We start from the raw sequence: 23137 nt of genomic DNA, 5'->3' as shown, positions 1-23137 counted from the left end.
TCAGCAATGTTGAACCCTTCTCATTTTTTGGTGAACGTCTTGTATCACGCCCCGACATCATTTTGCACGACACACTACATTCTCTTGCAAGTACTGCAAGTCTGACGACTTGCGGGACCGTTCACAGCACGATAAACTGACCGCGCACGGTTGCAGACGGCAATGCACCACCGGCGCTGTCGCTAGCAGACGCTCCGGAGATGGAGGCGGCCGCGGTGGGTATCGCCAGCTGCGCTGTCGTCTGCTGCAATGCGCGACTCCCGTTCGGTCTGTATTGTCGTACGGTGTTTAACTGCCTTTTAAGTGTAATTCTGTCTAATATGTATCACTTAAGGGACAGCATTATCAAGCTAATCTACTCCATGCGGCAGCATATCAGACTGTAAACAAAACTACGCATTTCGCTACATGAGCATTTTGGGGGTGTCCGGATTCACAATATAGATTACTCGGGGAGTTTTAAAAGTAGACCACCTCCGCAAGTGGCGCAGCATACTTCTTCAAAGCGCTGGCATGTTCAACGACCGGCCAACACTTCTGGTGCTCTGCGAAACGAAAAAAATGTTGCGGTAAGATGCGTTTACTTCTGTTTTTATGGGTCGCCCTCCCAACTTGCACCCCCATACGTTTCGCGGTGTTTTAAATATAGTTCGCCTCGGTCATGATATTTAATACTTTTACGATCTGCTCTAGGGTGTTCACGGTCACTCTTCACCGAATAAGGACATCATAGGTGTCTCATGAAATTAAAAAGCTGCTTAGAAATATTTCGGTTCCATGCATTGCTAAGGCCGCTTACCCTATTTTTCACCCCCAGTCAGCTGCGGCGCCGCGAGCGCCCCCTTTGTTTGTAAACACGGTGTTGGTCTATAAAGTTAAATCATCTGAGATATGCGGGCATACCTTAAATTCGAAGCATGCTTTGATTACTTTCAGTCCACGCGTGGCGTCACGTTTAACGTGATTATTATGGGTCTGAAATTCTTGCAGTCAGACAAGCTACTCCTAGGGCATGCAGGCACGCCGTACGGCTTGGTTAAAGAGGGGCTTCATGATATGTTAGGTGGCCCTTAAGATACGACTGTATACGATAAGGATGCATGAGTAAAGAGTAGGTAAATAGTATATTTATGCGGCACCGATCTGTTTCTTTGTTTTCCTCGTTCGGCCTGGAGTGTGAGGCTAGAGGGAAATTTGCGCAGTGGCTGTTTGGATCGCTGATGTCTCTGGTGCTGCCTATGGTAGATCAATGTTTATTTTTTTTATTTTTTTTTTGGGGGGGGAGGGGGGCAACAGGATAATAGGCGATTCCATATCTACCAGTATCATCGGTTTTCTTTGCCCTCGGTGTACACCCCTTCATGTTCCTGTAATGCAGTTAGGATGATGCCGCTAGATATAAGGTAAAGGCAGGGTTCCGAGGCTGTTGCTAGTGGTCTTGTCTGGATCGAGCAGCACTATTTGTGACAAGGTGCTCATTGCTGGTATCCTATTATATTTTACACTGTCTGCCCTTTTATTTGTGCACATGGTGCTCTGAAGTCCCAAAGCCGCCAAAGACACAACTTTGTTTTCTCTCCGTAGACTTAGTGTTTGCTGCACTGATAAAAAACAAAACGAAATTAAAATGCAAATGGCAAGATTTCACGTGCATTTAGACTGATTCGTGTTGCAAACCAGCGATGAAGTCAGCGCAGGAGCACGTGCGTAATAGAAGACGAAGGTCGAGAGCTGCAGCCTGGTTGGTGAAAGATCTGGTCCGCGAGACAGCAGAGGAATTCGACCGCTGCTGCAGCAGGAAGGCACCGGCTGAGGCGTAGGTCGAGGCAGAGGGCTCAAAGTCGGAGGTGGAGGATCAGTCCAAAATCAAGGACCACAGCAGAATGGCGGACACGGCGACCGCTCCCGGCCAGGCTAACGGCGGAAGCACGCCCGAGCGCCAGAAGTGGGCCAACAAGCTGGAGTTCATCCTCTCCTGCATCGGCATGTCCGTCGGACTCGGCAACATCTGGCGGTTCCCGTACATGGCCTACGCGAACGGGGGAGGTACGCGCTCACACTCGTCGCGTAGCTACCAAGCCACTGTTAGATGTCTTGCACGTGACGTCCTGACCGTCCGCGATGCCTAATCCGACTGTCAATGTGAATATGCAGGAAGCGGACAAATGCACCCACTTCCGCCATGTTGGCCAACAATACGACCTCAGTGCAAGCCGTATGTTAACGGGATAGCTTTAAAGCCCCCGATTTTTCTGAAAAATCAGGCGTCGGCGTTGTGAGGAAAAATCACAAGAGTGCCCATTGCAGGTGATGACATGGCCGGGTACTAATTTTTTGGCGGGAATTGTGACGTCACGACATCACATGACATGGCGAGTTTTCAGGAGCTGCCAACTCGGGCAATTCCTCTGATGGAGGGGTGAGATGAGAATCGAAGTTGAGGCTCTTGAACCTCAATTTAGGCACGCTGCTCATATATGGTGCGCCGGCATATTCTACGGCTTGGTTAAAGCGTGCTTTAAATATCCATGTCAGGTGGTATATCTTACTATTACATGCTAATGATTGCCTGAGAGGCTCGACTTAAGCGATTAGTAATAAAGTGGGCAGCTATGTGCATGCTGTAGGCCGTCATTGCACCCGCCACCGCTTCGGTGGTGGACGACGGCTGTTGTTGCGGCGCGCGTCTTTATCTCCCTCTTCTTTTTCTTTCTTCTCTATTTTTTTTTCTTCTGTCCGCACGAGGCAGCGGAGGTGGCTCAGCTACAGAGCCAGTAGCAGGCCCGTTTATATTCTGTGTTCCTACAGCCGCAACAACAACAACTGTACATTACAGCAACACTACCGCAGCCCACACAGCGCGCGTAGCGGCAGAATTAAGGCTAGGTGTGGTCACTATGCGTGTGTAGGAGGTGTTCTTTGGGTGTCCACAGAAACAAGTATGACAGATACTGCGCCTTTCCGTTCCTGTGAACCAATTATTATTATTATTATTATTATTATTATTATTATTATTATTATTATTATTATTATTATTATTATTATTATTATTATTATTATTATTATTATTATTATTATTATTATTATTATTATTAATCCAAGTTGAACCTTGCTCTGACTGGTTTTCTCTCCTAGTGGAGAACCACGGCCTCAAATATGCGTTCGCATGGCTGCTGGTGAATGGGTATAAAGACCCTACCCTATATTAGTAAATATATAGGAAAAGCGGCGCAGTTTATTTTTCTTCCGGTTGCTTTTATTGCGAAAGCAATACTGCTAGCCCTTCGAGCCTTTGGGGTGTCGTCGTGTCTCCATACGTGACCTTTCAAGTGCCCGTGTGACGTCACGCCAGACCGAGAGATGGGGCCCCAGCTCGCGCCATCGGATGGTGGCGGCGAGTCCGTGCATGGCGCTGTGTCGCAGCTGAGAGAGTGCGCTCGCTATTTGTGACGTCAAAAATTGGATAAATTTGATGGAAAAGAAACAGAGTGTGGAATTATACCGAAAGTGGAAAATGCAGATCAGGAAGAAAGCTTTCTTTGATAACTCAAGAGGCAGTACCCTACTTTTTGAAGCTGGATCAGGGTGCCTTAGAACATGCAGCTACAAAAGGAAATTTAACAATGAAGATGACGCATGTGCTGTATGTGGTAAATCCAGTGAAACAATTGACCATATTATACTCGAATGTAATGGTATCCATCCGGAAGTTGATGCAGGCGCAGTCACTGTTCCTGAAGCTCTGGGGTTTAGGGATACCAGTGGCCGGGTGAATAAACCGGAGGTGGAAACTAGCAAAAAACGACTGGAAGATTGGTGGCTTAAAAGCAGAGAAGTGACATAATGTTAGTAATGTAGAAACACAAATTTAATAAATAGAATGATGGCTTAGTTAACCAATTTAAATCAATAATTAAGATATAGGGAGAAAAATGCGCATGATAGCTACTGCTACCACCCTGTTTCAAAGGGGACGCTCCTATATTCCATCCATCCATCCATCCATCCATCCATCCATCCATCCATCCATCCATCCATCCATCCATCCATCCATCCATCCATCCATCCATCCATCCATCCATCCATCCATCCATCCATCCATCCATCCATCCATCCATCCATCCATCCATCCATCCATCCATCCATCCATCCATCCATCCATCCATCCATCCATCCATCCATCCATCCATCCATCCATCCATCCATCCATCCATCCATCCATCCATCGTCACGCTAGGAGGATAAATGGGGCTGTGGCTCGGCTCCTCGCAGTAGTCGGGGCGCAGCCTTACGGTATGTTGGATGATGCGTATAAGGCGAGGCTGGAACGATCTGCTGCAGTCAAGCGGCGGCGCCGTGCTGAACAACAGCCAACAGCCAAGTAACAATGTATAGACATAAGTTAATCAAGGGCAACCATGGCACACCACCAGCCGAACAAGGCGCAGCCAAGGGTATTGCTTTCGCAATCTTCCAGGCTTAACCAAGCTAAGCCTTCAGCCAATTTTCTTTTTTTTTGTGTGTCCAGCCGCCTTCCTGATTCCCTACACCATCCTGATGATCACCGTCGGCAAGCCCATGTACTACCTGGAGCTCGTGCTCGGCCAGTTCCAGAGCCTAGGGCAGACGCACGCCTTCAACTGCTTCCCGCTCGCCAAAGGTGCATGAGACCCGACGGCATTGAATTTTATTAGTGAGAAAGCCCTAATACAGAGGCTCAGAGTCTAGTAGCCTCGTGTAACGCTTGCATGTCCGGCAATAAGTGTTACATGATTTCATATCAGAAATGTGACGCAACAGTTCTTTGTGAGTGTCCAGAGTGGCGTCATGTCATTACGTTTCCCATTTAGCATCCACCTGCCAGTCATGTAGGAGGCTAGCTTGTGGTAAGAATTCGAACCCGACAACCAATGTACATCGAATTGTATGCCTTTACGTCCACCAAGAAGCGCGCCTTCCCTTCCCTCAAAACCAACCAATTTCAATTCCGGGGAAGGCACACTTTACCAAAATTTGTGACAGTCACTCAATGCCAAGAAAAACCGTGCCAAACCATGCCAAACGGTGGTTTTGCTCTAATTTGTTCGTGTACTCCTATCGCTGATTATTTCCTAGGGTTTTGATGGTGGAGGTAGTTTGGAGGCTTCTTCCCGTTTCCAGGATACAATAGAACTGCATAATTATGAGATAGCGTTTCTTTTTTTTTTTTGTTGAAGAAACGGTGTAAGTAGAAATGTATGCTCTTTATACATCAATTCGACAGCATGCAGGTCGAGTTGATCATTCGGGAGAAAGAGCGAGTTTTGAGAAGGAAAAATGTGACTATAGCCCTTCCACTCTCTTTTTCGATATTTTCCCACTTTGAACCGGGATTCGATCACGCGTCCTTGGGAACAGCAGTCGAGCGCCGTAATCACTGCGCCACCCCAACGGGGTGAATTACAAGTGACCGATGACTGAATAACGTTTGGTTTGGTTTGGTTTGTGGGGATTAACGACCCAAAGTGATTCAGCTATGAGAGACGGCGTAGTGGAGGACTCCGGAAATTTCGACCACCTTCTTTAACGTGCACTGACGTCGCACAGGTTACTGAACAAAGTGATTGTATTACCAAAAATATTACATCTTACAAGAAGTAATCAATTCTTCGCAGGAATAAAAAAATACGTGCTTTATTACAAGTTCTAATCAGTTGCTTGTAACGCGTTACGTACATGGATGGCAGTTAGTAAGGATGGGGGATGAAATTATCGAGCATGCGGGGATGAGCTGGGTGGTACAGGAGCAGGGGACGGGTTGCATTAGGGAAGGATATGGGAGGTGCTTTTGTCTCGACGATTATGCTATAGTGCTTCTAGAGCACTATAATTATGCTGGCGATAGAAACAAATGAAAACGACCTCTCTGATAAAACCATGACTGCAATTGCGCATGGTTGCCAGCCCTGTATCTCTCGCTGTGGTGTCCACGACGCAGGCGTGGGCGTATGCATGACGTATACGTGCTTCTTCATCTGCCTGTACTTCAACGTGCTACTGGCGTACGCCATGGTGTACATGGTGCACTCGTTCAAGTCGCCCCTGCCCTGGAGCACCTGCGACCCGGCTTGGGGGGCGGACGAGAACTGTTTCGTGCGAGACACCGATGTCAGCTGCCGCGCCGTGGAGGGCAACCTCTTCCAAGTGTGAGCGCATTTACCCAGTCCAGAGGGGAGAAAGGGCGCGCTCGCAGTTAAGGTCCATGTTACCATAAAGGTAAACATGGACGTGCCTGGCATTCAGCACACCTAGGGATTAAAGAAACAGTGGCTGGTTTACTGACAAAGGTCTTACGTCGCCGTGCACATCAACCACACGCTGCCACGATTACTCACAAATAATCTTGTTACGTCTGCTTACAGCATGCACGGCAGTTCCACTCATGGAAGCTGACGGGAAATGTTCATGTAGTGCATTGATAGTTATACAATGAAAAAAAAAAGAAAAATAAAAAAGAAATTGGAGACGATCCATAGCAGAGTAAATGCGACAGCATTTTCCTTTCACTCGCCACCCTCCTCTTCATCAGACAGAGTCGCTTCTTTGATTAATTTTGTTGAGTCATTTCTAGTCATTTATATTTTTGTTGCGTCATTAGTAGAGAGGGAGGGCATGTCTCTCTCTCCACATGTCACGGTTGGCTGAAGCTGCCTCCATAGCACTCTGAATGCGCTGTCGGAATAAAAGTGCCGGTGGCATTGCTTCCTGCATAGGACCATTGAAGCAATAAAGGCCATAACAGCCGCAATTTGTTTACGACGAAAGACAATAACCCGTTATAAAAACAACTGTTTTATTTTTTTTTTGGTAAAAATTATCTAAAGTAGTGTCTTAATGTTTCTGGAATATGTTTACGACCGTTACTAAAAGCTAGTCGTTTATTTCTTTTTTTTTTCTTGTTTCATTTTCCGGATTTCTCTTCACGCGACATAATCACGCCCAAAGCAAATGAAATTCCCACGTCACCTGTACGGGTGGCATTTCTCTCGCATCAGTACGTAAGCTCTTGTACTTACATATGTCCTAGATTCGAAAGTAAATCACAAATGGCCACTGTTATTTTGACATCGGTGCAAACTGTACATAAATGTGTCATGTTTGGCGAAGTATCTCCGCGGTACTGTTAGCTTCCTCTGAGATGCATAAACCGAAGCGGCCAATGTGCCATACTCTCACCACGCCTGTCTATTTACGGTCTTCTTGTCGAAAGGTTAGCTTGCTTACAGAAGCTCCCCCTAATCCCTTGTTCGGTTTTCTTTGATACTGTTCACTGAAGTTCAGTTCAGTTCAGTTCAGGCGTTCAGTCGTGTCCGACTCTTCGTGACCCTATGGACCATGTCACGCCACGCTTTCCGGTCTCTCACTATCTTCTTAACATCACATAGCTTCATCTGCAATGCCTCGAGAATGCCATCTAACCATCGCGTTCGCTGCCTACCCCTTCTCCGGCGACCCTCAACCTTTCCCAACATCAAATCTTTCTCCAGCGACTCCTCTCTTCTCATCAGATGACCAAAGTAGCTGAGCTTTAACTTTAGAATTTGACCCTCCAATGAGCAGTCAGGGTTTATGGTCGACAATATCGACTGATTTGATCTTCTGGCAGTCCAAGGAACTCTTAAGAGTCTTCGCCAGCACCACAATTCAAACGCGTCAATTCTTCGGCGGTCAGCCTTTTTCACAGTCCAACTCTCGCATCCATACAAGTTCTTAAAGGCTAAAGCCAACCTCTCTTTGGCCCTAGCATTTATATCATGGAGGGGCTGGCAAAAACTGCCGACCCTATGGCATGCAATGCCCACTATTCCGGAGCTTTTCGTAGAAGAAAGTCCCTCAATCTGTAACCATCGCTAAGTAACGGTCTCATTGGGCAGGTTCGGGAAAGTGCAGGAGGAACATACCAACAACACGGTGATCCTAGACCGCGGCGGAATCCCGTTCGCCGTTCCCCGTGACGTGTACCTGAACCTGACACATGGCTGCACCAACGCCACGCAGACAGCCTCCGAGCAGTTTTTCTAGTGAGTCTAACATGTTGTCAAGTTTGGTATTTTAGTTCATTACAGTGCACTTAACTCGGCGAAATATACGCCCCCTGCAATGCGTTACTCAAGTCACAATGCACAATGCGCAATGCAAGAGGCCCGTAAAAATGTTCCCAAAGATAAGCTGGGCAGAACAGCAGGCTCCTCAAACTTTTCCCACGGCGTGGAAAAGAAATTTATGCAAGTGAAATTATGCTAAAAGAAACCTGCCTACATCCTGTATCCTGTTTCAATATACTAAATAAAGATTATTATTATTATTATTATTATTATTATTATTATTATTATTATTATTATTATTATTATTATTATTATTATTATTATTATTATTATTATTACTATTATGATCGTGTTGACATGCATACTGCGTGGAAAGGTGAACGGCCATGTAAATATCGGCTGGCTAATGATGCTGAGCTGTTAGCCTTAAAACATTTACACACAAACCAGGCGATAAGGGATATAATGGCCATGCATATACACTGCATGTTGACAAGGTAGTGTTTGGCAGTAAAACGTATTCAAAAGACCAGAAAAGTGAGTCTGATATGCATTGTCCTCGAGGTGAATGACACGCAGCGGTATTTATCGAAACAATTAACATCGATGGCGCAATCGAAACAGCTAGCGTAGACATTTCTGTTGTCTTAACCAGCTTTCTTACCCACACTGAGAAAGCCTCGATATACTTGCAGCAAGAGCGTCCTCTCCATCAGCAGTGGCATTGACGAGCCAGGCAAACTGAAACTAGACCTCACAGTGTCCCTCTTCATCGCCTGGGTATTCGTCTGCGTCGCCCTTATCAAAGGAATAAAGTCATCGGGAAAGGTTGGTGTATTCTCACGCTCTAAGACCAGTCATTTTGTCATGCACGTGCTGGTACCGATAAAGGATAATATCTACCAGACCAAGAAAAAGAACTGCCAGCGGTTCAACCATTTTTATACCGTTAGACGAGAGTTAGATGAGGGTGAGCTCAGCTTTGCATGTTTTTGCGTTGTTTGGCGTTTTATTTTGGGTTCTACCCATCGAAGCCTTTTCAACGATATATGACTTGACGTTGTGGTGTAAAGATTAATTTTTGCTTTTTGCTTCATTGAACCAAGCGGGGCGACTTGCTTAAATGGCGAAAGAACAGCGCGAAACGAACGAGGACGAAGAAACGCGCAAGCACGCAAACAATGAACGGGTGGTGACTACCAACTATTTCTAAAATCAAGTACGATACATACCATACACTGGACCACGAGGCAGGCCACATGACAAGGCAAAGGATGATAACACATCTAAGCTTAAGATTGTCAATTCAGCGGGTGCAAAATAAATGTACATCAGCTTGGGCTCACTCCAACCAAAGAAGGGATAATGGATGAAAAAGGGGTGCAAAGTCGAAGGAAAGAAAAGCCAGAAAGTGAAAAAGTGGAAAAAAAAAAAAGAAATGGAAGAAATGTGAATGAACTTAAAACCATCGTAGCAGAAGGGCGAGTCAAAAAAGTGAATAAACCTAAAACCATCGCAGCAAAAGACTTATTCAATCAACCAACAGCCAACAAGGAACACGGCGAAAAAATTAAACCGACGGCCAACAGTGAACGCAGCAAAACAACGAAAACCAAACAAGAAAAAGCGCGAAGCTTCGAAAAAAGAAAAGAAAAAAAGTCGAGGAAGAAAACAACCGGAGGAACACAGCAAAGCTTACACGACACAGGCGCCAATTAGTGGCTGTGTCAAAAACATCGGGCGCCTCCCAAGAGTTTCTCTTCCTTCTCCTGCAGGAAAATTGAGGGAGAGCTGATGCATGCGTCCCCAGCCTTATCAATGAAAAAAGCTTCAATGATTACACTTTCCGTTTTTTTTTTCGGTTACCAAGAACCTGGGGTTCGAGATCACAGGCTGACAGGCACGGCTGGGTTGATTGCAATAATCAGACATATGTCCTGCCGAATTGTTTTTGACATCATGGAAGTGCTCACCGCCTCCTTCATTAAAACAATACCTAGTCTGACCAATATACTTTTTGGTAACGAATTGGTTAGGAAGTCGCATAGCCGTAGACTTGTAAAGTTATTACTTTCTGGTTTGTCTTCTAAGGCGTCAGACGCTGCTACCTATAGGGGGTATTCACTGACGCGCTGTGCGCGGTGCATTGTGGGTAATTGAGGCGCAGTCGGCCATTTTTGTGTCCACGGAATGAACAGGGCGAACGTACGTATCAAGTGCTGTCGTGCGGTTCTACAAGCAGTGGCATCCGCAGCTATATGTTGTTTATTGAGCTATCGTAGACTGTAATAGACGCGTGCACAGTGTAAACAACGGAAGCTGAAGAGCTGCGTGAACGACTTCGGCATTTTGAGGTTCCGGAAGTACACACGAACAACTCCTCTCGAACGAGACACTTCACCGAGATGCGACGTGACGTATGGCTGGCACGGCTCAACCGCACAAGTATCATGGAATATGAGAAATGTATATCAAAATGGGCTAGACTGGAATCTTCCGGATGTGCCCTAGCAGCCAGCTCTTGTCACTATCCGGGTACGACCGTTCTTCACGCACTCGGAAGACACATTCCCGGTAAAAGAACAGCGTGGCAATGTATCGCTTCTAGTCATGCGCATGCATGCAGCGCGCCTCCAATACCTCCTCGTCATGTTTTGCTGCAATAATATTCTTCAAAGAGGGCTCGCTAAACTTTATGTTTGCCGTACTTGCCTCATTCGATCAGAAGAAGTTGGATGTTCGCATCGTCTGTGTCGGCTGCTAATCAAAGCAGACCGCATGCAGATTCGGCGAAGGAATGTAGGCGGGCAGAGTTGTTTTGCAAAAGGTTTGAAGAACTTTATAAACAAATTTATCTCTAATAACAAATCAAGTTTAGCTTGGCCAAAACTGCGCTTTATTTCAAGAGCTTCGTTTCGAGCCCGCAAGGCAACGAAGTGGCGCCACCGGTGTCATCCCTGTGGCCTGTGGCAGCGGTTTCTTTTGCTTTCTTACCGCCACAGACGATGCGAACATCAGACTTCTGACCGATTGAGGCAAGTACATCAAACAAGTTTTGTGTAAAAGATCCTGACTTCCAAACGCCATTTCTATGCAGAATATCAGCTACAAGAACTCAGCGGTTTAGTTGGTATAAACGTTGGACGGCACGCGCATAATTGCACAAAGAGCGAGTTCGTCTGCTTCAACCGCGGCTCTTAACCCAGCCGCTTGTAACGTAGTTGCGTTCTTCGAGTGGTCAGTAGGCTTCGATTGGTTTCTTGTGATGAAGCTCGTACGTAGGACAAGGAATTCATGAATGTCGCACATATTTATGCGTGGGCACAGGCCGACGCTTACCGTGCAGTGGCGCATATCGGCTGCACACAGGTCGATACCAAAGTTTTGTTTCGTACAGGTCTCTGTCCGCATCGCGCACACTTTGCCGATAAATCGAACTGCCACTCATGATACCGATTGAGTTACAACGGTGCTGGCATGAGGCAGAGTGACAGCGCAAACGGACACGCACGGACAGCTAAGCTAACCGCCGCCCCGTACTAGTACTATAGTCAGAACAAGACGCAAAGATGGCGTCGGCTGCATACTGACGTCAGCTGTGACGTCACGTGAATACCCCTTATAATGAGTACGGGAGACACACCTGAGTTCTTCAGAAACGTCATCCGTAATATGCACGACTCGTTATTGCGACAAAGCGACTTTTTCAATCCAAGGCTACGCACCTTCCTCACCTGCAGATCGTGTACTTCACCGCCCCTGCTCCGTACTTAATACTATCCGTGCTTCTGATACGGGGCCTCACTCTGCCAGGCGCAGGCCAGGGCATCGCCTACCTGTTCATCCCGCAGTGGGAGAAGCTCTTCTCCGGATTCGTAAGTCCATTTTACTAAACCACCACGGCGTATCTGATAGCTAGGCTTCTAGTGCTATCTTATAGCTGGCGGGGCCTGTGACACTTTCCAGGTGTGGCAGCAGGCGTGCCAGCAGATCTTTTACTCGCTTGGTGCCTCTATGGGCACCATCATATGCCTGGGCAGCTTCAACGATTTTCGCAACGACCTACGCCGGTGAGCTACACTCATTTTCCACTTTGTTCCTGGTTCAACAAGAAGGGCTTATCACACCCTCTGCCCGCTGTACCGAAAGCGATGTCAACACCGTGCTTCTGCATCATCGTAAGTGATGATGAATCGCCAAGCGAGATGAGAACGGCTTCGACACTGCTTTAGGTTCCGAACAAAAAGCAAATGTCTAGGTCTCAACCTCCACGGCGCTATCTAGAAAAGAGAAAACATGTCTAGTTCAAAACACAGCGAAAGAGCTGAACATCCGCACTGTGGTTACGGGGGATTTTCGATTGTAATGCCTTCAGAAACCATATTTGGCCCCGCCGGGGTGGCGCAGTGGTTACGGCACTCGACTACTGTGCCCAAGGAAGTCCATGGGATCGAATCCCGTCCTCGGCGACTGCGTTTCGTTGGAGGCGAAACGGTGTGGCGTCCTTGTATTGTGCGATGTCAGCGCACGTTAAAGAACCCCAGGTGGTCTAAATTTCCGGAGTTCTCCACTACGGTGTCTCTCATCGTCTGAGTCGCTTTGGGACGTTAAACCCCACAAACCAACCAAACCAACAACCATATTTGGTGGCTAACTTGTAAAATTCAATTTGTTACCGTTGATATACATTTTATTTTGCGGTCGTAGGTTGTCTTTCCTTATGTGTATATAGCTTCAGAAAGCGCTCCTGTGCCGCCCCTTGTGATGGTAAAATGGTAAAACATGCTGGCCAGGCTAACTTCTGACGGACATATCGCTGTGAGTATGGAAGGGAACTCACGACCCTATTTCAGTGTCTGGACCAAAAGGGGTTTCTTCGCTCTGAGGAGGTGAATTTTTCTGCGCAGAGACATTATGATCATCACGATGGCCGATTTTTTCACGAGCATCTCGGGTGGCCTTGTCGTGTTCGCGGTGCTCGGCAATATGGCCCACAACCTGGACCTACCAGTCTCCAGCGTCGCCGAGAAAGGTCAACCGTTATTGACAAACACGGTCGTCTTTAAATCCGATATCTAGCCCTTTGTGCCTTTAATGGTGCTGACTGGGCGTTATTTTATTTTTCACAACTCTCTCTATAGCTATTACTGCAGCATGCCTGCACTGCTTGAGCGCTCACGTTGCACTGTTTGATCAGTCTACAGGGGTTATGCATGGTATGCCGACTATTACATAATGCCCGTGTTCAGATTCCACGCACACGAATGTGTGCATAGAAATCCTTCTGCCTACTCTTAGAAGCTGTTTGAAGCACTGCTAAAACAGGGGATATCAATCAGGGGATCTTAATTAGGATTAAGTACATTATAATAGATAATTGTCTTCCCAAGCAAATATCTCCCCAGACGGCCATAGACGTCCGACGGTCGACCGACGGACGTCCGTTTTCGGACCTTCGGACATCCGACGGAAGTCCGGTTATGTTCGATATACGTACAGCGGACGTCCGTCGGACTATCGTTCGTGGATCCGGATCGCGTCCCACGGACGTCCGACGGGCAGCCGGAGGCGGACATTCGGACGTTTCCCGGAACTTGCCTGCAGGGCCCACTATTGGTGTAAAAACTTACCAATAACATTCGTGTAAAGCTCAGCAAGCATGTGCCATGGAAATTTCAGTCACATACTAGTGCTCAATGCCTTTGTCGTGAGAGTAAAGCAGACAATAGAATATGCAACAGGTTCAAGTTTCCTGTTGTCTGCTTTACTTTCACACACAAAGCACTGAACAGCAGTGTGCAATTAAAACTTCCATCAGAGGCACATATGCTAGCTGAGCTTTACACAAATGCACCATTCCTGAAAACATGCGAAGTGCATAGGCATACCAGAATGCGAGGTTGTAAAAAAGCATTTTTTTTTGCTTTATTGCAAAAACTGCATGCATAAATAGTCTACACTAAAAAAATATCGATGTTAAGGAATGGCACGGTAAAATGCAGGCCAACTGGAGTATTAAGAATCTACTTGAATAATTTTTTTTAATTATCCTTGGCCGTGACAGCTCTTCCCTTGGGGAGGTGGTGGAGGAAAAGGTATTCATTGAAACCTAATATTTCGGAATTAGCGAGGAGATGATCGAGTTCTCTGTGGGCGGCCTCCGCAGGCCGGGATTCCAGGAGCAGTTACTATCCTGTGCAATTGCTCGATCAGCTGTTGCTGGCCTTTCAGGCTTAAGATGGAAAGAGCAGGTTGGGCTCCTCCTGCAATAGAAGGGAAAATGAAATTCAAGTTATCTGTGCTGAACTTTGATTACACATCTCCAAGGGCAATTGCCAGTTTCTCTCAATTGCTTTTTCCAGATGGCACTGTACGCATGCATCTCCATTCAGAACTGTCACATACTATATAGAAAGGTCATATAACTGCAGCAAAACCCATGCAGAATAACAAAAGATACAAATGTAGTTTGACCAGAACCTGGCATTCAGTATTTTAATGTTTTTATGTCGTCTCTTTGAACATGCCACTCTGACCAAACATAGCATGTTATGCTTGCTGCTATGCGCCCTCAGCAATGCCCAAGACATGGAGTGCACATGCAGAGAAACTAAGCATAAAGGATGCTGTATATGAACATAAAGCACAGCCAGAGCATTGCAGTATTACACAGGTACGCATTGGCGGCAGAAACCTGCATTTTGAGCGGTTTAACAGGTGGATTTCTAAAGTCATTGTTCCTGCTTTGAAAAGAAGTGATCAATAATAACATCATTTAAAATTGTTACCTTTTTGTTCTGTAAACTGCACATTTCGCTGGTTTCCATGTACCCTCTACCGAAGACATTCCCTGGGCGTGTCAGGGGTATATCGACATCAACATCTAGGCTACAAGCGTCTAGAAAGCGTCTCCTTAGAGCAGCTGCGACGAAGTAACTTATCTGATAACATGCAAGCTGCTGCAGCAGAATAAAGACAGACATTTGACATGTGGCTAAAGCCCAATGTGGAAGCATAGCCCTCTGCAACGATTGCGCAGTGTTCATGCTTCTACAAGAGTTAAAAGTAAAAGTAAAGTTATTTGTTTACCCACATCGCAATATGTGACATTACAATAGCAAGGCTTATAGTTACACAAAACACAAAAAGCTGACAACCACAAGCTCCTGATGTATTACCGGCAGCATGCAGCATGGATGTTAGTTACTGAAATATGGTTGCATAATTCTGGCAACCAGCTGTGCATGTATGTCATGGATTTCTCAACTACGCACAACAAATTACAAAAAAAAATAATGGTCTTTATATATGCAGCCAGCTGTTCACAAGAAACACTAGCTTTTTTATGGGGAAGGTAGTGGGCGCCAAAGAAACTGCCCCTGTAAAGGCGCCTAATTTGCCCCTATGTAATATCGGGGACAAAAGTGCGTGGACTACACAAACTGCTATCAAAGCACATAACTTTCACATCGACCAGGAAACTCGGACCACACTTGTCAATGTGAAAGTTGAACGTTAGTTCTTTCATGTGTGCAAGAGAAATAAGGTCACAATTCGTTTACATCACGATTCTAGTCCAAAATCTCCAGACATACTGTCCAGAGACTTTCGCCCCCGCAGTATAAGCCACCACTTGGGTAAGAGATTAGTAAAAGAAGTGTATAAAAGACATTAGTGCTGCTGGACAGCCTAGCTATAAAAATGGTATTGACATTGGAGTACTGCCTTAAAGGGAAGCTGCACCGGTTTTAGAATTTGATGCGTTTCAGAGGGTCGAATCTCCAGGGTTTGTATGTTAAGTATACGAAATATTTTGGCTTTAGCTTTTGAAATAATGACGTAATCATCGATTAAAGTTGCTACCGCGTTCAGGCTTCTCCGCAGTGCACAGCGCTGGAGGGGGGGATGTCAGTAGCAGACGACAGGAGTACGACAGGCGGTAGTGACGTCAAGGACGGCGTCTACCTCTCTTCCGCTTCTATTGCCCGAGCAGGCCGTGCATCACCTGTCGCTTGTAGGCTACGCAGTGCAACCGTTTTCTTGTCTCGCGCTTGTTTTCTTCTTGCGAACGTTACCGCAAGCTTTTTCAGTGCATCTTGCACCATTCTTCACGAAAAGAACGACCATGCCGTGGTTCTGCGCAGCCTATGGTTGCACGAACACTGGCGGCCGAGAGGATGTGAGGATGTCGCGTTTCATAAATTCCCAAAGGAACGCAAGCTATCGGCGCAGTGGGTTGCCGCGATCAAAAGGAAGGATTTCAAGCTTACAAAATCGTCGGTGATCTGCTCAGATCATTTTCGCGACAGTGACTATCACCAAAGCTTGTCGTTGATGCGATCTTTTGGGATACCGATCAAATCTGCGCGATTGAAAATCGGTGCTGTGCCTTCTGTCTTCGCACACAAGAGCACCTCTCCGCCGCCAAGAGCTGCTTTCGCAAAAAGAAGAAAACTCGAAGTAAGAGGCCCAATACATCATATTGCTCTTCTGTTCTGTTTACGTTTTTGTTCTGTGGGGCAGAGGGGTGTCTGGGCAGATGAAGGCACAGGTGAAAGTAAAACGATTCAGCATTGGCGCACGCTGACGCGGCTGCAAAACTGTGAGAAGTAATGTCAGAGAGTAGAACGTTTTTTTTTTTTTTTCTTTTTTTTTTTAAAGAGGAGGGAGTGGGCAATTAGTGGAATGTGAGGAGTGCCATACCTTCTCCACGCGCTCATGCATAGCCAGGAACCTCAACGCCGCACCCAGTGCACGAAGTGCACGCCGTGCTTCGTAACTTGAACCGGGAGAACGCGAACGACCGCGCTAGCCGCGCGCGTCGGACTGGGGCGCGTTATATATCTCTGTCAGTAGAACAAGGACACACGCTAGACTTGCAACTGAATTTTACTCCGAAGAGGATGCGTTTATGCATTTTTTTATCTTCCTTGGTTGCACCTGGATAAAGATAAAAAAAATGCGTATAAACTCGTTCTTTCAGGAGTAAAATTCAGTCGCAAGTCTAGTGTGTGTCTCGTCCCCCTGCCTTCTGTGTTCATCTTTCTTTTGAGCTACCCACTGTCAGACTCATTTCAACAACTATCCCAATTAAGAAAAGAAATCGGGGCAGCTTGATGTCTGTGGTCGAAGTCGCGATGTTAAGCGCAGCTAAATGAAGTGCGCTAAACTCGCGACATGGCAGCGCGTGACTGCCGATAGCTGTCCTAGCGTTTCGGTATTTTTACCGGAGCTCTAAATGGGATTACGCGCGCGCAGCAAGGCAAGGCAGCGGCCTGGCTTCTCGTCGATACCGCGCTCCCGCGTTAATTTGCTAAATCCCGCCAGAATAAAATGTATGCGTACTCGAGGTTGCGGGAGCTGAGAGCATGACTTTGGCTGCTCTTGCTGACATATAAATGACTAAATTCACGCAACAAAACTGGGGTGACGGCTCGTCTGGATGAGTTCATTTGTTTACAATCGGCACATCAAGCGCATTGATGTGACACTGCTTCGTTCGAGTCAGGCAGGAGATTTAGGGCACGAGTAACGCAGATATGTTCAATTGAGAGCGGATCACAGTCGCATACAGCAGTGCAGCGCAGCGATGCGTACCAGTGTGAATTTCCCATGCGGGAAATGGTTAGCGCTGTCTCCTCGCTCATCATGTCGCCGCTGCCGCCAGTGTCACCTTGTTCCGAAGCCGCCGCTGGTTCGAACAAGTATGGCTCAATATCATATTCCCCTGAGCAGCGTGATCGTTGCATGTTTAGTGGCATACATCCACAGAAAAGCATGTGCGTGCATGTACAATCGCTCGGACCGCCGCTACCACTCAATGGCACGCCGTCATTGACGTCACGACGCGCTTGACCAATCAGAGGCAAGAGCGCCACTTTCAAAACGCTCCACGGCGTTGGTGCACGTTTTTCTGATTAAAAAGTAGTTTGCGGTCACTTATGGCTAAATTTAACGTTGTATTCGTGTTCAGGGGGTCGTAAACAATATATCTGTATTCCGAACTCTTTTTTTCTAAAAAGTGATGCAGCTGCCCTTTAAGGCGGGGCCTAGGGCATTACAAAAGCAAGAGTTAGTGTCCGCTGGTCCTCATTTGAACGAACAAAAAGAGGGGGGGTGGGGAAGAAATCTACCTCAACTACATGTTTTGAGTGACACCAAGCCGCAGTTAGCATTAAAGATATCACACAGTTTTGTGAAAGATTTGGGAGTGCTTTGCTGCTTTCTTACAGGATTGGACAAAAGAGCTCACCATCTTCAGAAAGGCATGTTATATAGAAATGAAAATAGTGAATTTACTGCATCTGGCCACAACAACTTGCACACGGAGAGGAAGATGAACTGAAAATTTTATACATGAATGTACGTATTTACAACAGGTGAAACAATGACCATGATCTATGCTGAAGAGGAATGAGATCCAAATCAAGCTCAGAACGAGTTCTACAGGCCGCGGGGCCGTTTCATTAACTTCGGGACTCCGCCCAGACTTCTCATCCCCAATGACAACGAACTCACACATGACTGGCTAACAAACATTTTGGCATGTCTTTCCACTTACATAAGGTTCTTCACCCTCTCCCTAATACAAGCAATGCAAAAAGGACAACAAATTCGTTTGACAACAAACGGAATTTAGAGAATGGACCTCGAAATGATTGGCTCACTAGGTCACATGCCAAACTCTCTCCCCTAGGAAAAAAAAAAGAAAAAAAAAATTAGAACCCATTAAAACGGTGTTCCACGTGCGCAACCATTGCCCAAAGCTTGCATCCTTGGCGGCTCTTTTTACAGGGCAATTATTGCAATTATTGGCGTCCGAGTCAGCACCATTGCGGACCACATCAGAAGAGCCAACCCACATCCTCCCGCTCCGCATCATACCGTCACTGTTACACACTTGCCCTTTCTCAACGCCGCCATCTCCCACCATTGTTGACATCCAGGGTTGGAATCCTCAACGAGACCCCCCTCAGCGCGCCTGCACTGAATAATTGTCACTTTTGTGGGCTCCCCAACAAGGAAGAGGGCCTTACACCCTTCAAATTGAGTGTTTTTTCTTTGAACGATAAGCAGTTCTTCCAAAAGAGGTGCGCGTTTCAAAGTTGTGCTGCCTCCGGGTGATGGGTCCAGTCAGCGTACTAAGGACCCCTTAGTTGGTGTATACTGTTCGTAAAGCTCCTTAAATAAAAATGAGCCCCCTACATGACGCAGCAACGAGAACTGCCTGTCCCCGCGTCTTCGAGTGCGACAGCAAAGTCCTCAGAAGAAGGGACTTCTTTCCATCTCTGCCTACGTTTCCATTAAGCACTGTAGCTACTGTAGCTGCCTCTCTGTGCGCATCTCCCCGCCTCCTGCCCGAGGGCAAGTGGGAGACGGCCGCAGCTGGGCATTGACCAAGTGACCCAAAAAGAGTAGACTGTAATAATGATGCCTAGCATACCCACCGATCCCTTACAGAAATCATTAAAAGAATGAAAGCAACACATCAGATAACGCTACAATGTTTCTAAGTGCAAAGTCGACAACTACAAGTATTATATAAATATATTGTACATCTCTGCACATTAACTAGACAGAAACAGTGCAGAGTAAACTAATAACTCAGTGTCTGGCAACACTATTAAAAGGGGATAAAGGCCACGGGGGGCTACGATTATTAGTACCGTTTTGCCTTTAAACTACAATAACATACTTGTTGCAAGCTTAAAATCAGATTCACACCTGCCCCACCCACAGCAATGGAACACACATCTGACTCAAGTCTGCAGAGAAAGAGCAATCTAGACTATTACAGACGCACCCTTGGTTGTTTTTCTGGCATTTCTGATGGTGAAGAATCTGACTTGTCAGTAGCATGTATATGAATAACAATCCTATGGCAGTAAATGCACCAGATTATCTGGAGTGGCTTTTCTTTGCTGACCACATATGAGGTGAGCTATAATTTATCCAACTTGGCCTAGCTTTATTCTATGAATAACAAAGCTATAGCAGGTACACAGTCGCCCACTCTTAGGCTGAACATGCGAGTGCGTGGCATGCACTTTTCGAGATGCCACTGCATCCATCGCAGCCGCACACCGTAGCGAAGAGGCAGACAGCGTGAAGTACCAGCCTCTAGTCCCTCTACCGCCACTGGGGTTCCAAACTAGGGACCCCTTGTTTTTGTCAGGACAGGCCCCCCCAGGGTCAGCTAGTGCGTAACCTCCTGTATTTGTATCTGATGGAAATGTTTTCCACCACCACCCACAATACGCAGCTGCGCATCATAGCAGATGTGAAGCAACAGCTCCTGGTCCTTCTACGCATAAGCCACTTTGCCTTGATGCATGCCTGCGCACCATAGTAAAGAGGCAGACGACATGACGCAGCAGCTCATGGTACCTTTACACATGAGCCCCCCCCCACTGTACTTCGATACGCACTATAGCAAATATACAGACTACGCCACACAGCAGCTCCTGGTCCCTCTATGCATAAGCCATTTTGCCTCAATACGCACCTGCGTACCTGAGCGAAGAGGCTGACGTGAAGCTGCAGCTCCTGTGCCCTCCATGCACAAGCCACTTAGCATCAATGCACGGTTGTGCACTGTAGTAAAGAGGCGAAGGACGTTAAGCAGCAGCTCCTTGTCCCTCTACACATCAGCCATTTTGCCTCGATGCGCATCTGCACACCGTAACAAACAGCCAGATGTGACAAAGAAGCTCCTGGTTTTTCTACACATAAACCACTTTGCCTCAATGCACGTCTGCACACCGGAGCAAAGAGGCAGATGACGTGAAGCTGGAGCGACTGGTCCCTCTACGCACAAGCCACTTATCCTTGATGCATGGCTGTGACGGATGCATTGCTATTTTGCAAACTGCATGCCACACCTTCCCATTCAAGCTAGGAGTGGACGACTGTGTAAACGTAAAATAATGGTTATTTACTTCAATGGACAATGACAAAAAGTAACATGGTGGACAATGTAAAAAGAATTTGCTGCATAAAGTTTGTTGAAACCAGTTCTACATCCTACATGTAAACAAGCTAAAACCTGTCGAAGGGATGTCCTGTGTGTTTAAAATCATCACGCTCAAACAACTTCAACACTGACAATCATGATTCAATATTAATAATATAGATAATGATACAATACTCACTTTTAGCCATACCAAAGAAATGAGAATGCAAAGGGATGTTGCTGTTTTTCCCCCGTGGATGACAGTTTTCCATGCTCAAAGTGCTGCTTCCTGTTGGCCTATGAAATCGGCTACAGCAAATGGCATCTGAAAAATTTTTGGAAGCCTTATGCTAGTCTTCAACGAGAAAAGCATTGCCATACAGAAGCAGAACACAAATATTTTTACAACACACTAAAAGCACCAACTGCGGTGCTGTTTTTAGGATGACTAGGTACAGGTTTTGCTGTAGCAAGCCAAATGTTAGCCTTCAATAAGGAAAGAATTCCCATACAGAAACAGAACACAAAAACTTTTACAACACATTAAAAGCATCAATTGCACAAATGTTTGTAAGATGACCAGGTACAGGTTTCTGCTATAGCCCACATCATGTGACCGGCGGTTATCAGAAGCCTTGTATGTGAGCATGATGCCCTAGATTCAATTTATGGCTATCACTGCATTAACAAGCATGGGTTTAAAGCTACTTTAATATGATAATCTAAGAACATGGTAAGAGCTTTCGGTGCAAGACATAAGCTCAGTATCATGCACTATAAGGTGCTGCATGGCTCTAGTGTAGCTGTGGCATTATCTCGCTGTCAATAATGCAGTGAAGTTCTTAGGAGCCTTTGAATATCTATAAGGACAAAGCAACAGCAATTTTGTTTTCATCTCACTTTTGCTCAGCTCGTTTTTTTTTTTTTTTTTTTTTTTTTTTTTTTTTTTTTTTGAGCCCGCGGCTTGCATGGCCTCCCAGTATACCTGTTTTGCGTAAAAGAAGGCGTTGCAGGCACCAGAGCTCACAGCCCAACTGTATCGCGGCGGCGGTATGTCAAATTCGTGCCAGAACAGCGCAGAACAACGGGTCAAGAAAAAGGCAAGTGCTGACTTTTTTTTTTTTTCTCTCATCTCCTTGTCCGGTTGTTCTGCGCGGTTCGGTCCCACAAGCATAACCAACATGCGCAAGGTGCCAAAATAGAAGCCTGGGCGAGTTGGTATGTATACATTCTAAAACAGCGCAAAAGAACAGGGACGAGAGAACGAAACGTGTTGTACGTTTTGAGAAAGCGCTCGTGTTGTAGTACGTTTCGTTCTCTCGTCCCTGTTCTTTTGCGCTGTTTTAGAATGCGCAAGGTGCTGTCCTGGTTTGTCAAAGCTGAAGGAGAGTATTAAACCTTTAGTTATTTAGTAGCTACAGCCGTTCCTTCTAGAAACTGTAGTTGCCATAAAGCTCAAGAGAGAAAGATCAGCGGCTGTCCATTAAAAAATGAAATAAAAACCTCGCGACGTTTTCACAAGTGTAGGCATGTCGCACGATAGGCTCGAGTGCATAAGTTTTCTCGTATAGTTTTTACAACTCAGCACGTTGCGCATGGTTAACAAATTAACTCCTTTAAAGCTCGGGCAGGCACTCCTTTATCAGAGACAGAGAAGTTGCGCGGCTTACTGGCGCAGCGTCCAGTAATGCCGAGAAAGATCGCCCTCAGACTTGAGGCTGCACTTTAGTTAGTCGGCGCGGAGCCATCCTGTCAGTCTCGCCTAAAACACTCGACCGTTCGGCTGCTGTACAGAGCTGTTTCCTTACCCAAAAGCTCAGCACCATCGGTGCATCGAAAAGTTCCACTAAAGAAACAAAAGTTCGTTGAAATACTTACTTTGGAATCGGCGGGTGAACAAAGTGTGCCAGCCGCACCAAGCCACAGCAAAAACAATGCTAGCAGTGCATTACAGCCGTAGGTATTTGTAACTGCGCAGAAAATGCAGAACACGGAAACGTGAAGCCATCTTCCATGACTAACTTGTCAGGTGGATTGGATTGGCTCATTTCAGATTTTTTTGAAGATAGGTTCGGTTTCGTTCTTTTTGAGCTTGCTGCTT

At 46.3% G+C, this 23137-nt stretch overlaps 1 protein-coding gene and 1 long non-coding RNA gene across 3 annotated transcripts in view; one reads left to right on the top strand and one right to left on the bottom strand.

Moving 5' to 3' along the window:
• The first annotated feature begins 1883 nt into the window (after positions 1 to 1883).
• LOC146182174 (sodium-dependent proline transporter-like) overlaps positions 1884 to 23137 on the top strand; it is a 35909-nt gene continuing 14655 nt past the window's right edge. Inside the window, exons 1-8 of the mRNA XM_084575909.1 lie at positions 1884 to 2046; positions 4529 to 4660; positions 5978 to 6185; positions 7914 to 8060; positions 8780 to 8912; positions 11825 to 11959; positions 12051 to 12154; positions 12992 to 13116. Coding sequence (XP_084432035.1) covers positions 1884 to 2046; positions 4529 to 4660; positions 5978 to 6185; positions 7914 to 8060; positions 8780 to 8912; positions 11825 to 11959; positions 12051 to 12154; positions 12992 to 13116 — 1147 coding nt within the window. The remainder of the gene's footprint in view (positions 2047 to 4528; positions 4661 to 5977; positions 6186 to 7913; positions 8061 to 8779; positions 8913 to 11824; positions 11960 to 12050; positions 12155 to 12991; positions 13117 to 23137) is intronic.
• LOC146182175 (uncharacterized) lies at positions 13590 to 23082 on the bottom strand. 2 transcript variants are annotated; one of them, XR_014700339.1, is made up of 3 exons: positions 22915 to 23079; positions 21236 to 21361; positions 13590 to 14347 (listed from the first exon to the last, which is right to left on the bottom strand). It is a non-coding gene; the product is annotated as an uncharacterized LOC146182175 (long non-coding RNA). The 2 variants fall into 2 exon arrangements; XR_014700340.1 differs by lacking the exon at positions 13590 to 14347 and adding an exon at positions 15131 to 20756 and having other exon boundaries at positions 22915 to 23082.

The sequence above is a fragment of the Amblyomma maculatum genome, chromosome 8 (genome assembly GCF_055883805.1).
Source record: "Amblyomma maculatum isolate TAMU_Amacu chromosome 8, ASM5588380v1, whole genome shotgun sequence".
NCBI lineage: Eukaryota > Metazoa > Arthropoda > Arachnida > Ixodida > Ixodidae > Amblyomma > Amblyomma maculatum.
This window is presented reverse-complemented; position numbering and strand designations above follow the sequence as displayed.